The 14,786-nt window shown below is 46.4% G+C and overlaps 1 protein-coding gene across 1 annotated transcript; it reads right to left on the reverse strand.

The window, feature by feature from the left end:
- Window positions 1-2,550: 2,550 nt before the first annotated feature.
- On the reverse strand, window positions 2,551-14,780 carry LOC104470636 (inverted formin-2-like; the record flags this gene model as incomplete). The annotated part of the gene is made up of 15 exons (XM_010085626.1): window positions 2,551-2,609; window positions 4,061-4,825; window positions 5,859-6,017; window positions 6,860-6,962; window positions 7,668-7,832; window positions 8,392-8,512; window positions 9,150-9,220; window positions 10,199-10,306; window positions 10,424-10,494; window positions 11,710-11,810; window positions 12,354-12,439; window positions 12,524-12,626; window positions 13,252-13,313; window positions 13,400-13,545; window positions 14,645-14,780. Coding segments are annotated over 15 exons (2,256 nt in total), but the record flags the coding sequence as incomplete, so codon positions are not given.
- Window positions 14,781-14,786: the final 6 nt, after the last annotated feature.

Genomic DNA, 14,786 nt, shown 5'->3' on the forward strand with positions numbered 1-14,786 from the left:
GTGCCCCTCCTGCCCCTTCCCTCCCTTCTCACCAGGCTGCAGTCTGCGGGCACTGACCTGTGCTGCCGGTTTGTTCTTTTATTTTCTAGGGAATAAATCAAGTAGATTTGTGAGCAGGGAAATTGCCAAAGCCTGGTAGTTTATGGACTTGTGCTTTCAAGACTTTTGTTTCCCCTAACCTTTCCAAGTGACATAAAGATGGGAGGAAAAAGGGAGCTGCACAAACAGATGTGAACATTTGTCTGTAGCAATTCTCTAGGGCCTAAGACACAGGAACTCAAAACAGCATGTCCCCTAAGTCCAGGCATTAGTACAGTCCCTCCTCTGTTTGACTGTCAGCTTTTGTTAAATGGTCCTTCTTCCAGCTCTTTTCAGGTTTGGTTAGAAATGAGTTCAGATGTTACCAGGGAACACACAAACACCTTGTGACCACCAGTGCCTTGATTCCACTAAAAAATCAGCTGAAGTATTTCTTTCAGGAATATGGGGATAATGTGGGATACCACTCTGGGTGTAAACGCTGACATTTAAAGAACATTAATTCAGAAATTTCTGTGTAACAAGATATAGTCAATGTGAGGCAGGAGCTCAGTATCTGATTCTAACAGTCTTTCACTACTCTGAAAATATTATTTCATAGAGTCACAGGCTGTTCCTGGCCTTACTCTGCTGCTGTTACAGAAGCTCTAAAAACTGATAAGCGAATTGAGTCTTGATTCCTGCAGCTGGATCTGCACAAGAAGGAAGAAGATTCCTGCAGCTTCACTGAGACTCGGCAACTTCCACATCCAGCAAATCCACCAGAGAGAGAAATATCCTGTACCAAAAGAGAACTGGTGCTCTGATGTGACCAGACCATGTGAACTTGGGACAAGGAATAAAGATGAGGTGGAACATCCTAGGAAAAAATATTGATGGGAAGCAATCTAGGCTTGCTTGCTGAGGCTGTCATATGAAGAGGGACAGACCTGAGCTTCATTTGGGTGTGGAAGCACTGTGGCTGAATACAAAGAGAAGCAAATGGATTTTTGTTTCCTCTAACCCTTCCAAGTGACATGAAGATGGGAGGAGAAGAAAAAGGGAATTGCAGGTTTTAAGGTGCAGCTCATCTCTGCCCTTCCAGCACGGAAGTGCAGATGGGCGCTGCCAGCACGATGTGGCTGTGCCAGGTGCTGCATTTCAAGGATGTGCTCAAACTGCTGCCTGACTTGGTCTCTTCATAAAGGTGCTGTTTTTCCATGTGTTCCTCTGTGTTGCTTTCCTACATCTTCTAAGGAGCATTCAAAGGGGTCTGTGTCTCTATTTTTTTCAAATACAACTTTTTTTAAGCTTGCGTGCTGGAAACCAACAGGAGGAGGGCAGGCGTAGCCAGGACTGCAATTACTCAATTTATATCTTGTTTTCTCTTGCTAGCAATGATGTTTCAGGTGCAGGAACAAAAGCAACCCTATACAGAAATCCCACAGAGATTCCTCTGTTCTACCACCTCAGGGGCTGGGAAGGGGCTGGGGCTGCTGGGCTGCACAGGAGCAGGGCTCCCAGCTGGGATCCCAGCCCTGGGCACTGGGGATGCTGGAGGATAAATACAATCCTTTCAGGCAATAAGACAGAGGGATTTGACATTATTGATTCAGTTCATAAGAGAGGCTCATCAGCATGGAAAGGACAATGCGTAACTATGCAATTTCAGTACAGTGCGTGTTTTGATTGTTTCTTTTTCTTGTTTTTCTTTCCACTTGCTGTAAAAACAGGCAAAGTTTTGCCAATTAAAGTCTCACTCTGAAATTCCTGAAGTTTTCTTTTGAGGGGCAACTATATGTTGCCAGCATCACTGAAAGATGCAGGGAACTTGGTACACAGTTGCACTCAAAATCGGGTTTACCTGTATTATTTTTTGGGGTGACAAAAGCCAAATTACAACCCCCCCTCCCCGCCTCCATCCCAGAAAGCTGCATGAATGCACCTAAGAAGCATGCACAGTCTGTTTGCTCCAACAGACCACTTTGTGTGCAACACTGGAATTTGGCTTTGAGTTGGAGCTGGTATCTCACTCAAACTAGTACTTTTCACCGGGTCCAATGTTTTATTCCCTTTTTCCAGATACTTATATTTAAATGGTGCTATGGAAGTGACTACCCGCAAGCAAAGCAAACATCATCCTTCACAAGAAGTAAGTACTGAAATTGCATTTTTACAGTTTTTGAGAAAATAATGGGATCAAAGCAAGGACTTTGTTTATCACATGAAGCTGGATTCACTTGGTTAGAATAATGACTTTTAATTATCTGCAGGGAAAGGTGGTTTGGCTGCTGACACAGAGGACAGACGTGGGCTGTGACCCTGTGTCGAGGGGAGATCAGCACTGACTCCACTCAACGCAAGATCAACGCCCTGGAGAGTAAAAATCAGAGTAACAAATTTATATTACATGTATTTGTGATTAGACACAAAGACAAAAAGCTTAGTTGATATGCTGAATACTGATTAGGTCTGTAAAGTCCAAATGCTATGGTTAGTTCACATAAAAACACTTTTGCAAGTTTACATACCTCATTGTACCACACAACCTTTTTTTGTTTTATTATCTCCAGTATCAGCCTCAACCTCTGCTTTTAAACAAAAGAGAGATACTAAATATATCTGATCATGGCAAGGCAAATGTAACAACAGGGAACTTGTTACGATGAAAACACCGCCTAGTAGCAGAGAAGATCCTAAGATGCCAGCCCTGGTGCCCAGGAAGCCCCGGGGCTTTTGTCGGGGTCAGTTTCTTAAGCCAGAAATAATAATTTCAGATGTCAGCAAAGCATCACCATCCCATTGCTGCAGCTCCTCCTGCTCCCTCCTGGGAAGCAAGTTTGGGAACCACTGCTCAGGGAACGACTTCTGGTTTGTGGCTTGTTTTTAACTAGGGGAAAGTGGCATGTTTAGAAACGCAAATAACTACAGCCCCAGGGCACGTCAGCACTGTAAGGGTAAGTCCCTCTGTGGTAGGTGCTCAACCCAAGCTGTCTTTCTCGGCAGGGGATATTCAAACCCTCTTTTCCTTTCTCCTTCACCTTCCTTGGAAGGAAAAGCATTAAACATTGATAAAAAGAGACTTCCACCACTTTCCTGCCCATTTGCTTGATCTTGCAGAAAACAGGCTTTGGACAGTATATTGCATCTTTCTAAAAGTTGACAGATCCATGTGTCTGCCCTATGAGGCAACTCTTAATTTGGGATTAAAGTACCCACCCAAGGGAGACTTCATCTCAGTAGAGTCTGAGGGACTTGCACTTCCCAAGTTTGGGACCGGCTGTGGATGCTCACCATCAGGCGGAGACCTGGGTGGCTCCACACCTTCGGCAGCCGAGCTCTCTCTTGGCATCGGCGGGGCAGCCCAGTACGAGGGACTGGTTCATCCAGCCAAATATGATCCTTCACACGAGCATCAGCAAGATGGTCTGTTTTAATTGTTCACTTTCTCCTCTCACCCTGCAGCAATGTCTCGAGGACCTGATGGCCAGGAGCCACCTGAAGTACCCCTGGGGCAGGCTGTCAAGTCACTGCAGGCAAAGTGCTCTTGCAATGAGGCTTAGGAGAGGAAAACACAAACCACCCTGCGGCAGCACTGATGTTGCTGGATTTATCTGTTTATAAGTAGTTGAGAGGGGGCAATCGCTGATTAAGTACCCAGTATTAACTGCTCTTAATCACTGCTCTGGAGTCTAATGGAGCTCTTGCTTGCACATAACCGTGCCTTGTAGCTGCCTTTAGCGCACTTGACAGATGTGCTTATTGCCATCTCTACTGCATATGTGTAATGGGCTTTTTAATTATTGATTCATCATTACCCCTTTATAAACCACTTACAAATGTCAGGAGAATGAACTATGCTTGTGTTTTTCTTTTTAAATCTCTTTCAGGCTTTAAAAGAAAAACAGCTCCATGAAACAGCATGGCTCTAGGAGCAGGGGGCATTGGACCTTGAAGTGAGGAGGAACAGATATACACAAACATACAAGGAAGCCTGCCCAGTTTAACTCAGTCCCCAAGGGCTATATATGAAATAGGCTACCTGAGTAGCTTTTGCTGTGCCTCTTCTTCTTCCTCCGTTTCCCAGATGGCCTCTGCTTTTCCCTGTCGGGGTGAGTTTGCCCTGGGGGGAGTGTTGCCGAACAAGAGGAGTCGGTGGCTGGCTCCTCCGAGAAGGACTTCTCTTGAGAGGTGTCCAACAGTGAGTCTGTACCAGGGTCTTCATTTTCCTTTGCCATCTCTTTTGACTCTGCCCGATGAGCCTCATTGCCGGGAGTGGACTGAGCACTGCCAGGGTCGACTCCAGTCTCTCTTGGCTGGGTTTCTGGCTCCTGCACCAGCCTGTAGCTCTCCGAGCCATCAGCTGGGCTTTTGTTGTCTTGGCCTTCTGAGGTGGACCTATTGAGTTGGTCTCTCAGAGCAGTGTCCGAACTGCTGCTCACAAACCTTATCCCTGTGCCCATGTTAGCAGCAGAGAAGGCAACGGAGCCGTTCTTTGTGCTTGGCTGGAGGCTTGCCCAGCTGTCTGTCTGCTCCATCCCGGTGCCTGTCATGGGCTGACTGGCCCCGTCAGTTTCCACCAAGCTTGCTGAGGGGCTTTCCATCTGGGACTCTCGTGGAGAATTTCCTCCAGCATTGTTTTTCAATGATGCCTGGTTTGAAGCTGAGGCATTTGTACCATCTTCACCCATCTCCATCAGGGTGGTGGTTGAAGAGGGGGTACTTTCAGAGGGATGACCATCACTGTTTTGCTTGGTCTTATCATCGATCTGCTTTCCTGCTGCTTGTGGATCTTTAATGCTCTTTCCTTTAAACAAAAAACATGCGATCAGCCACAGCTTCAGAGTTGCACCAGGGATCAACCAAGGTGCTTCTGCCAGTGGGAGAGGTTACAAGCAAGCAGCTGCCTGTGGAGGGTGCACTGACCCCAAAGAAGTTATTTGGAGGCAGCACCATTTTATCCTCCCTATACCTCCCCTCCTTATACCCCCTGTGGTCACCCCAGTTGGACTCCAAGGCTCCAGCTCAGCAAAGCCCCTGCTGTGTTTTCAGCAGGCGTTTATGTGTCTTTGCTGCCAACTGGCTGATGTCCATGGAAGCCCCCAGACTCACAAGGGTGACCAAAAGCCAACTGCAGGAAGAGGGAACCCATCTAACCCACCTGAGAGGTCCTGAACCAGCCAAGTCTGCTGGCGTGGCTGCACAAGGACTTCAAAACTGCCCTTCAGGCAGCATAACCCTGCCCTTGCAAAGCAGGTTTAGGAGAGCCACAGTGCACAAGTTAGGCTCTATGGTAGACCAGTGTACTTCAGCTTATCTAATGTGCACTGACACCAAGGTCAAGAGACCAAAGAAATTATAAACCCATGGGCTGTCTCCTAAAAAGCACCTAAAGGACTTCGGTCCTTCTGCAAATAGGGTTTTCTAATCTTTTTTTTTAGGGCTGCTTTAAGCTGCAAAATGTAGACTAAGACAGGATGCAGCAGTCTCCGAGGCAGTGACAAGCTGTACTTCTAAGACTTAGATAGCACAGAGAGGACTCATGTGGGGACGACACCAGTGCTCCATCAGCGCGATGCTGTGGCTGACCCATGGGCCGTGCCTCTGGGGGGTTTATCAGAGTGGGTGCAAGGCCACGCTGCTTTAAATTGCTGCTAATTCCAGGGAAGACCTGGCTGGTAACAGCTCAGGACTCTGCTCCTCTTCTCCACAGCACTGGCTGCAGAACATCCTTAAATAAAATGTCTCAAATGCAAAGGCTTCTTGCCTGTGTGCTCGGCTCAGGCTCAGGGGCAGATGGGAATGAACGGCTGCAGGTACAGTCGGGTCTGTGTCCTTACCAGACTGGCTCTCCTCCGGGCTCTCTGCAGGTGAGGTTTTAGGAATTGCATCTGACTCGTGTCTGTTCTTTGTCTTCCTCAGCGTGAACCCTTTCCTTATGTCGGCCAGCAGTGCATCAATGACGCACACCTCCTCCTGCTTCACCACCCCTTTCTTAACTGGGATAGAGAGAGACGGTGTTAAACCTGACCATGAGATGGGGCAGAAGGACACATTGCAGCAATCCTATTGTTTGAGGTGGGCACTGCTGTCCTGGTACAAGCAACTGCTGGGCAAAACCAAGGCACCGACGCCAGCCCAGGGAGCAGCCTGTGCTCTGTACCCCCGCAGCAGCATGTCCTGGCTGATGTTAAAGGGTTTACCCCAAAGCCTGAGTGCTGCTGGCTGGCACCAGTGGCACCAGCTCTGCCTGGACTTGTGCCTGGTTGTACCAAGACCTTGAAACACCTCTTGTTTGCTATCTGTGTTGGTGGGGGCCTTTTTTTTGGAAGGAGGGGAATGGAGGGAAAATGATCTTGATTTTTCCTTCCTTTTAGCGTCTTCCAATTGTTCTTTTCAATTGTGCCTTTCCTTTTCATCCACAGAAAGGCAGATTTAAGTTATGTGTAAGATTTTTGGGACATCTGTAGTCTGTGGTAAACTGGGGTGAGACTATTCAAGTGTATATGGAGATTGTCAGGGGCAGAAGTCAAATGTCTCATTAGATTTGGGATTCAAAAGTTATGTTTAGAAACTGAAAAAATTAACTGAAGTGTTTCAGTTTGATTTTTCTTTTCCTGTGCTGTTCAGTCAGCAAACCTAAAATTAACTTCTCTGCCCAGCCTGCAACTGTGAAAAGCCAACTCTTAGCAATGGCGGTAGGACACCTAAAAGCCTTTAGTCAGCTGGCACCTGGAAACCCACAAAATAAATTACCATTATGGGTCCATTAAAGCAGGACCAGCAAAGAGCTCCTATATCAGCTCCATCTCTCTTTTCCGAAGCCCTTTCAGATACTCACTGACTTTTCCATTTTCTCCCTTCTGTCTCTTCCCCTCTTCCTCTTCTAGCTGTTTCTTCCTCTTCTCTGCTTTGGCAGCTTGCTCCTTTCTGTCCTTGTTTTCCTGCAGTGAGGTGACAGGGGTATGAGAACGTTGGCTAAACATCTGCTAGAAAAGCCATTGAAGAGAAAGATGATCTGCAGATGGTTGCAAAGGAGAAATTCTGGCCATATCCTGTGCAACAAATAAAACGGGCAAGGGGAGTTAAGGGCTGCCTTGGCAAGACGGTGAGAGGGAGATCGCTGGCTTGGCCAGGACTCTGCCACACCCCAGTAGGAGATGGCAGCAGTGGTCTGCCAAACACAGCTACCTACTAGTGTGCAGATCTGCCTCACCTTCAGCTGAGGCAATAGTGGAAGGTATTGAAGCCACCATTTCCTCAAAACTGGTGGGTTTTTTACTGTACATCCCCTTTCTGAGCCTGTTTGCTCAGGTTGGAGTGAAGGGTTAAGTTTTATAAGCCTGTTCCTCTAAAACTTATGCCCTTGACTCCAAAGCATCTTTGTGACTCTGCAGCTTAAGCTGCTATGAAATCACAAATCACCAGGGTCTGGGCCAGGCCAGGAGCACCAGCACTGCATGAGGGTGCAGTGGAGTGGGGACCAGACACCACTTCACTGTGTGACCTCTGGCCAAGCGCTGAAAGGAGGAGGCCATACCCAGCATCTTCCCCTGACAAGATCTGGGTGCCCATCTCACCCCTGTCTGTTGGAGCAGAGGCATGCACCAGTACTAGGGATGCTCAGCATCATATGTGTGGATGCCAACCTTCAGGGCTCGGATGAAGAGATCTCTGAAAGTCTTCATGGTGCTAAATATGTCCTCTAAGGACAACTTGCTTGGGTCTTCACAGAGATAATTTGCAAGTTCTTCTCTCTTCCTTTCAATGGTTTCAAATTCTTCTTCCAGTTTTCTGGAGGCATCAATGCTATCCTGAAATGCATTTAATATACACAGTAAAACACCATCCAGAGGACAATGAGTGAAGTGCACTTAAAGAAAAAAGGATGTCAGTGGAAGAGCTTGGAGCAGGACTCTGGGCCCTGGCTTTTAACTGCTGCAGAGCTTATAAAGTGGAAAGAAACCTAAGATTTGTAGATGATCTTTGCTGCTGGTGACCGTGCTGTGCAAGTTTACAGGGGTGGCTTGAGCAGCACATGGAAAGCTCAATGCAAAGCTTAATCCCAAGAGAAGGGCTTTACTCTGCTGATCCACACAGAGGGTGAACATCTTCACTCAAAGTGAGGAGTCACACAACAGAGCAGAGAGAGCAGTTGGGGTGGGGGCCTGAAGGAATGGCTTCACCCAGGTTTGGGGTAGAGCTGGCAAATAAACACTGATGGGTTGTGTGGCATCACAGCCTATTTCCAAATCTGAGAGCATGCCTTCTGCAATATTTTTGACCCTCTCATGAACCTCCTCAGCTGCACATGTACTGTGCGCTACCTCTGTGTGTGTAATGGGGGAGATATGAGGGAGCTCCATTACTGACCTGGATGGGTTTCTCATACTGTTGTTTCACATCGTCGTTTGATGATAAGACTTTTCGCTGAAGCTCCAGCAACTTCTTTAAATTGGTGCTGGACTCCGTGCGTATAATATCAAGATTAATTCTGAAATCACACAGAACCCTCCCATTAGCTGACACTCCAGCATCCTGTGCTGACCAAAGAGAGGACAAATCTGAGATGGCGGTTTTGTTGTCCCTCTGCTTCCCACCATATCACTGAACTGAAACCTGAACTCTGAACTCTCTATACAGCCCAAAGTCATGAAAAACAGCTTCCCTCCACGGGACTTATGAAAAGGCTGCCAGGTCTATGTAAAACTTTATGTACTGAGTAGACGAATGCCAAAAAAAGTCTACCCATTCAAAGGGCTGCTCTCCACCCTCAGAGCTAGGCATTAGCTTACTTTCCCTGGTTGAAGACACTTTAACAATGCTTCTGGGTAGCTGGCCTCCAGAAGCTCCTGCTACCACAAAGGCAGTGCAGATTTTGGAAGGGCCTGGGAGGCAGCATTAACTGAACACTGCAAATTTCAGCCCTAAGTGTTGCCAGCTGTAGTACAATTATTATATATTAAAGGGCCTTTCAACATCATCAAACAAATCCTTCGGTTAAAACTAAATAAGATGCCATCTTGTTAATGTGCTATACCAGCTGCATGTGTCCTCATTTCTGGCATATTGTTGATGTGTATGGGATTTATTTTTGATTTTAATTCAAAGGAAGGGACACACAATTTTACCCTGCTGCTTTTGAAACATATTCAAGATCCTTTGGCAGTTCCAGTAGGTCCGTGTGGCTGTTTTCTACTTCCTGAAGCAGAAGAGAGAGAGGAGTGTTATTTGCTGTGTGGCAGGAGCTGACAGAGGAAGCTAGGGGGAAGAGACATGGGCAGAAGTGCCTGGGAAGGACAACTGCAATATGTCCTGCTGCTGCCCTCCCCTCTCTGCAGTTTACTTTGCCTCCCAAAGCTCAGCAGCATTCAGAACAGGCCAGCATGTTCAGAGAGAAAAGGCATTGCTTCCAGGATATAAAAACATACAAGAGGGATGAGTGTTGAGAAATACTGCAAAGCTGACCTGCTGCTGAGCTCTTCTTCTACCCTTTTCTCAGACACCTACTCTTGGCCATGGGAGGAGATAGGATTGTGGTTTGATGCAGTCTGACACTTCCTACGGCCCCAGAAGGGTAGCAAAAGGGCATGAATCTTATTTGCATGATTTACTTTCATGGTTGTGGTTGCTGAAGCTACTGACAGCTAACACAGGACTTGAACAGCTGGAATGGAGGGACTTTGATGAATGAAGGTGGCAGAGCAGAACATGGAGGAAAAAAAAAAAACAACCAAACAGCAATGCAGGGAATAAGAAAGCCATGGGGGCTGGAGTGAAGCATGAAAAGCTCAAGCTTAGTCTGGTGGAAAAGGGAGAGGCCATGGAAAGGCAGAAGGGCTGAATGGGTACAGACCAGCCATGATAGCTTTGGCAGCTATGTGCTCTGTGGTTTGCAGCCGATGATGTGCAAATTGCACAGATATGAAAAGGGAAGTTCCAGCCATTGTGGGGAAAAATGCTTTAGGAAAGCAGAACAAGTCTTAAAACAAAGAACTTCCTGAGCAGTGCCTACAAGCAGCCTCCATCAGCCTAAGTGAATCTAATGTTCCCAACTTGCAACACTCTGCAGCTAGCCAGGGATGATACAAATAAAAGTGCGTGGCATTAACTGGGAGCAGGAGAAATGGATCATCCGTGATAAAATCCTTCCCTATTGCCCAGGACTTGGCATTGGTACCTCCAGAATATGGTGGAGCAGTGTGATGCGGGTTTGGTTTGCTTTGGTTTCTGTCAGTTTGAGTAAGGTGCTGATTTTAAACCCATCGGCATCGCCTGTGTGACTACCCTACAAGACAGAAAGAAATCAGATGTAACTCCTGTGTCCATACAAATTACAACCCTAAAGGACATCATCCACATACTGTAATGATTGACAGGAGGATGAGACAAAAGAAGTCCTTACGTAGTTCAGAAAGTTTCCAACTTTGAGAATCAGCTGACAAAAGAGCGGTAGGCGATGACTGTTCAGAAGATCTGAAAAACATAAAGGACTTTTAAACAAAAGTCTCTGGTACACCAGAACATTTCCTAAACTGCACTGAAATTGGGATTTGGAATTTCACCAAACCAAATCTGATTCTTCAGGTTGCAGCCCAATGGCCCAATCTGCAGAGACACTGATTCTACATAGATTCAGTCCCACTGATTTGGCTCAATACAAGTTTTTGTTGACTTAGGCGTCTGTCTTTCTTTACATCTGGTCTCCTGTTCCTCATGGAAAATAGTCTTGCAGACTCTGCTCAGCTGTGCAGGGAAGCCAGTTCTGACAGCCCTGTGATTATCTGGCAGCTGCTAAAACCAGACATGCTCTCCCTGTTCTTGGTCGCGCATGATGGAGACGATTATCAGGGTGTGAAGGGTGCAGTCCCTGTCCTTGCTCTTAAGATGGGGTGCTGCAGTGGTGTGCTTTCTGAAGCACGCAGCTTTGAGGCAGGAACAGCTCCAAAAGGACAACTAGGCTGCTGGGAAGACCCTTTCTGAGAAAGCTTCAATTTATCCGAGAAGGCAGCTGTAATTCCAGCTGGAGATAAGCCCAACAGGAGCTGGGCGAACTGGTTCTGTAGGACAGACGGCACTTGACAGTGCCAAGAACATCCTTCTCCCAGTGGAGTGGGACCTGAGTTTTCTGCCACAGGAAACCAAAACCTATTGCATAATCTCTCCATGTACACACAGAATTGGAGCATCAACAATTTACAGCCCAAAATAACCACCTTTTTCTTCAGGTTCCATTTGTAGGCAAGGAAAAACCAAAGCATCACTGCTTTCTGGGGGAAGCTTGGGGTGTGCTTTTTTGGCAGCAGAGAAAATTGCTGTGTGAAGGTTTGGCAAAATAGGGTGGCAAATAATGCAGCATGAAAAAGGGGCCAGCTTCGCTGTCTAAATTCAGCTTTGAAAGGGCTGATGAGCTTCCAATGCTTCACTGGTGAAAGTATTTCAGAGGAATATATCTGCTGCAGAAAAAGAGGGTTGAGGGTGAGGGAAAACAATCTCTGGTCCTATTAAGGGCTTTGACCATCAGTGAAGATACCAAAAGCTGCATCCTGTATTCTGCAGCAGACCAGTGAATGGACCACAGGGGAGTTTTTGGGCGGCTGAATGGTATCATTGCAGAGCTCCAGAGGAGTTTTGGGGGGTTTAAAGCTTCTTGTCATAAATAAGATGCAGGAATAAGGTCAGGCTATTTACCTTCGCAGGCTCTCCGGATGGCTTCAGCTTTGGGCTGAATCATGTCGAGCACAACGGTGGTCTCTTCACAGATCAGCATACATTCGATGCGCAGCTGGTAGCTAAGGACAGAGATCAATTCAATGATTAAAGGCACCATGATCTTGGCCAGCACAGAGGCCCTGTTTCCACATCACTGTTAAGTCTGGCAACCCCACAACATCCCTGTCAACCACATCCACATCAAACCAGTGTCCGTGACTCGTGCAGGGAGGTGAGGGGCTGACGCTTGCCTTGGGGACCAGCGAGGATGTAGTTTCTGCCAATGCACTGCAATCAGCAGAGAAGACTGACCACCATGGGAGATACGGGTTCCCCCTTCTTGGCATTGCATTTGGCACTGCCTTTCAGTAGGCTACATGGCTTTCTTGGGCAGCTTTGACCCTGGGTCTGGGGCAGCTTCTGCTACTTCAGAGGGAGAGAAGGTGCTGGAGCAGAAACAGCCCTTCATCTAAGGGCAGCAGGGAAAGGGATGGCTACAAGGTGGAAGGGGGAATCTGCCAGCTATGTCTACCAGTATCTGTCTGTGAGACTCGTATAAAGAAACTTAAATTGAGCAAAACCCAGAAAAAGATTAGGCTGAAGTTCCTGACCAACACCCTTACCTGGGAATCTGAAGGAGCAGAAGATAAAACTGATCTGCGTTTGCAAGCTTTGATTTGTCTTCTTTGAAGGCCTTCAGGTTTTCTATCTAATGAGAAATAAAGAATCAAGACTGCAGGACTGCACTGCATGTTCATCTCTGTGAACCAAAGGTACCATTCTTCCTCCTGACCTCATGTTTTTCAGGCAGAAGCTTCAGCAACTGCTTCAGAACCTCAACGTCAAACTTGGTCCGGTCCCCGTTCTGGACCATGGCAGCCACCTCTTCATTGGAGCTACAGGGAGAAGGAGCAGAGTCAGCCATCACCCAAAGACCCCTCTCCCACAATCACATGCTACCGAGACATGTATCTGTGCAAGCGCTCCGGGCTTTCCCTAGTGAGAGCCACAATAATCCAAAAGGAAAGATATGTCCCTGTGATTAAGTCAAAACCCGGACCTGGATCCCTGCTGTGGCCCCAATTTTGTTTCTGTCCCTGGTCAAATTACTCAAGGCCAGAGATCAATCCTGCAACTCAGATGAATGTTTCTGTTAATTTGATTAACTTAAAAAAAAAATTAATTCTTAAATTCCCCATTGGCCCTGTTTTGAGGAGTGGTTTGACCTCCAGAGGTGTCTCACAGCCTAAGTCACCTGAAGAGTTTGTGCCACAACTTTATCTGTAACACTGAGATATAACGCCTTTTCCAACTTAGGTAAACATAGGTAAAAATGCAATTAAACTCCTAAACCCAGTATTTTGAAGACAGTATAGGACAGACTGGGAAATGTTCAGATGTTTCAGTAACACAGACCACCAAAGCACATTGGCTAGAATAGATTTCATGAGGACCTTCCAGATACTATGCAAAACCTGCTCAAAGTTTTGTCAACTGTCACAAAAATTGGCCATATCTTACCATTTAAATTGCTTCAAAAATATGTTCAAATTGAGACTTTTCTTGGAGTCCAAAAATGTGATCTTCATTAAAGAAAAAGAAGATATCATGTATTAGATGAGCTGTCTGCAGTGATCTGTATGTGAAAGAATGAGAGGGACCTCCTCACCTCCTTCGGTTCTGCTTTCACTGGGGCGGCCGTTTTCTCCTTGGGGGTTGATTGTGGAAAGCAAAACAGCTGCTCTATGCTTGTGTAATTGGGCTCTATAGTTTCCTCGCTGCTGCTGCTCACGGAAGCCCACATTGAGTGACTTTCTGAAAAAAGACAAAGCATTCAGACTGACTACAAGGACAACTGAAAGGTCCTGGCAATGGAATTTGCTAGAAGAGACACTTCTCAGAAGATGAATGAAATAAGAAAAGATATATTAGTCCTGGAAAAATGTTAATTATTTAGGAGGAACAAGTCCCACAGGCAGGATCCAAAGGGCCTGAAGGGTAATAAAGCCTGATGCTTTACCCCAGGATGTCCTGGTCCCATGGCTGATGTTATTTTTGCTTCCTTGCATGCTAACTGGGGGACTGGCCGCAACCTGGACATTTTCTGACTGTGGCCTTCCTTCATTTTTCATTTTATAATCGAGCCTACTTGCATAAAGTTGGTTATATGACTGCTTGAATTAATTTCCACTGCAATTTCTTAAACATCTTTTTTAAAAAAAAACATCACCCAAACGTGCCTGTAGGAGACTCTACTGAAATAATCCCAACAATTAACTGCTCCTGTGATTGAAAACATGCCTTATTTGGACTTCACTTATGCCAACCTCCATGCAGTGGATGCCTTGCTTGTCTAGGACAAAGCTGACGTTGCCTGTCCTGGCTTCTTCTCACATTTCATGCTGCTCTTTGGATCCACTAGGAGAGGGAAATGTGACCCAAAAATCAAGAGATAAGTCAATGATTCTCACATTTCTCCAATACTTTCAATGTCCTTCTTGAACTGTGATGTGGTCCTTACCTGCACCCTTACTCACAACTTTCATATACCCAAACTACAGATGAACTGAGGAATGTAAGTCTGGGGAACCCAGATCAGAGCCTGTTGAGAACTCAAGTTTAAGGCATGTCATGGTGGATTAGGGAAATAATTCCCATCCCTCCCCCTTCTTTTAATTTCAAAGGATTTTAGTTATAAACAAGCTATTCCAAACTACTGATTGAGTTGTAACAGTTACTATACTATATTAGTAGTTTCATGCTACTTTTATTTAAGCTCTGCAGGTCAGATGTAATGGAAATCAGGGAAGTTATGTATCTAAATGGAGTTGACCACATTTGATAAATTCAGAGATAGTGTTTTTGCCCTGGGTCACCACTGAAGCAGCAGCAACTTTATGCCAGAAGCACCCACCTCTCACCACGTTGGAGGGCAGCTTCTGCCAGTTCAGCTTCTTCATTCTCAACGTTGGTGTCTTCGCTGTCTTGCGGGGAGGCCTGCTCGCACCAAGAGGGCAGCTGAACTGGGAGGCCACCACAGCTTCTATGTGATCTCC

Source organism: Pterocles gutturalis, unplaced genomic scaffold, assembly GCF_000699245.1.
Source record: "Pterocles gutturalis isolate BGI_N339 unplaced genomic scaffold, ASM69924v1 scaffold15310, whole genome shotgun sequence".
NCBI lineage: Eukaryota > Metazoa > Chordata > Aves > Pterocliformes > Pteroclidae > Pterocles > Pterocles gutturalis.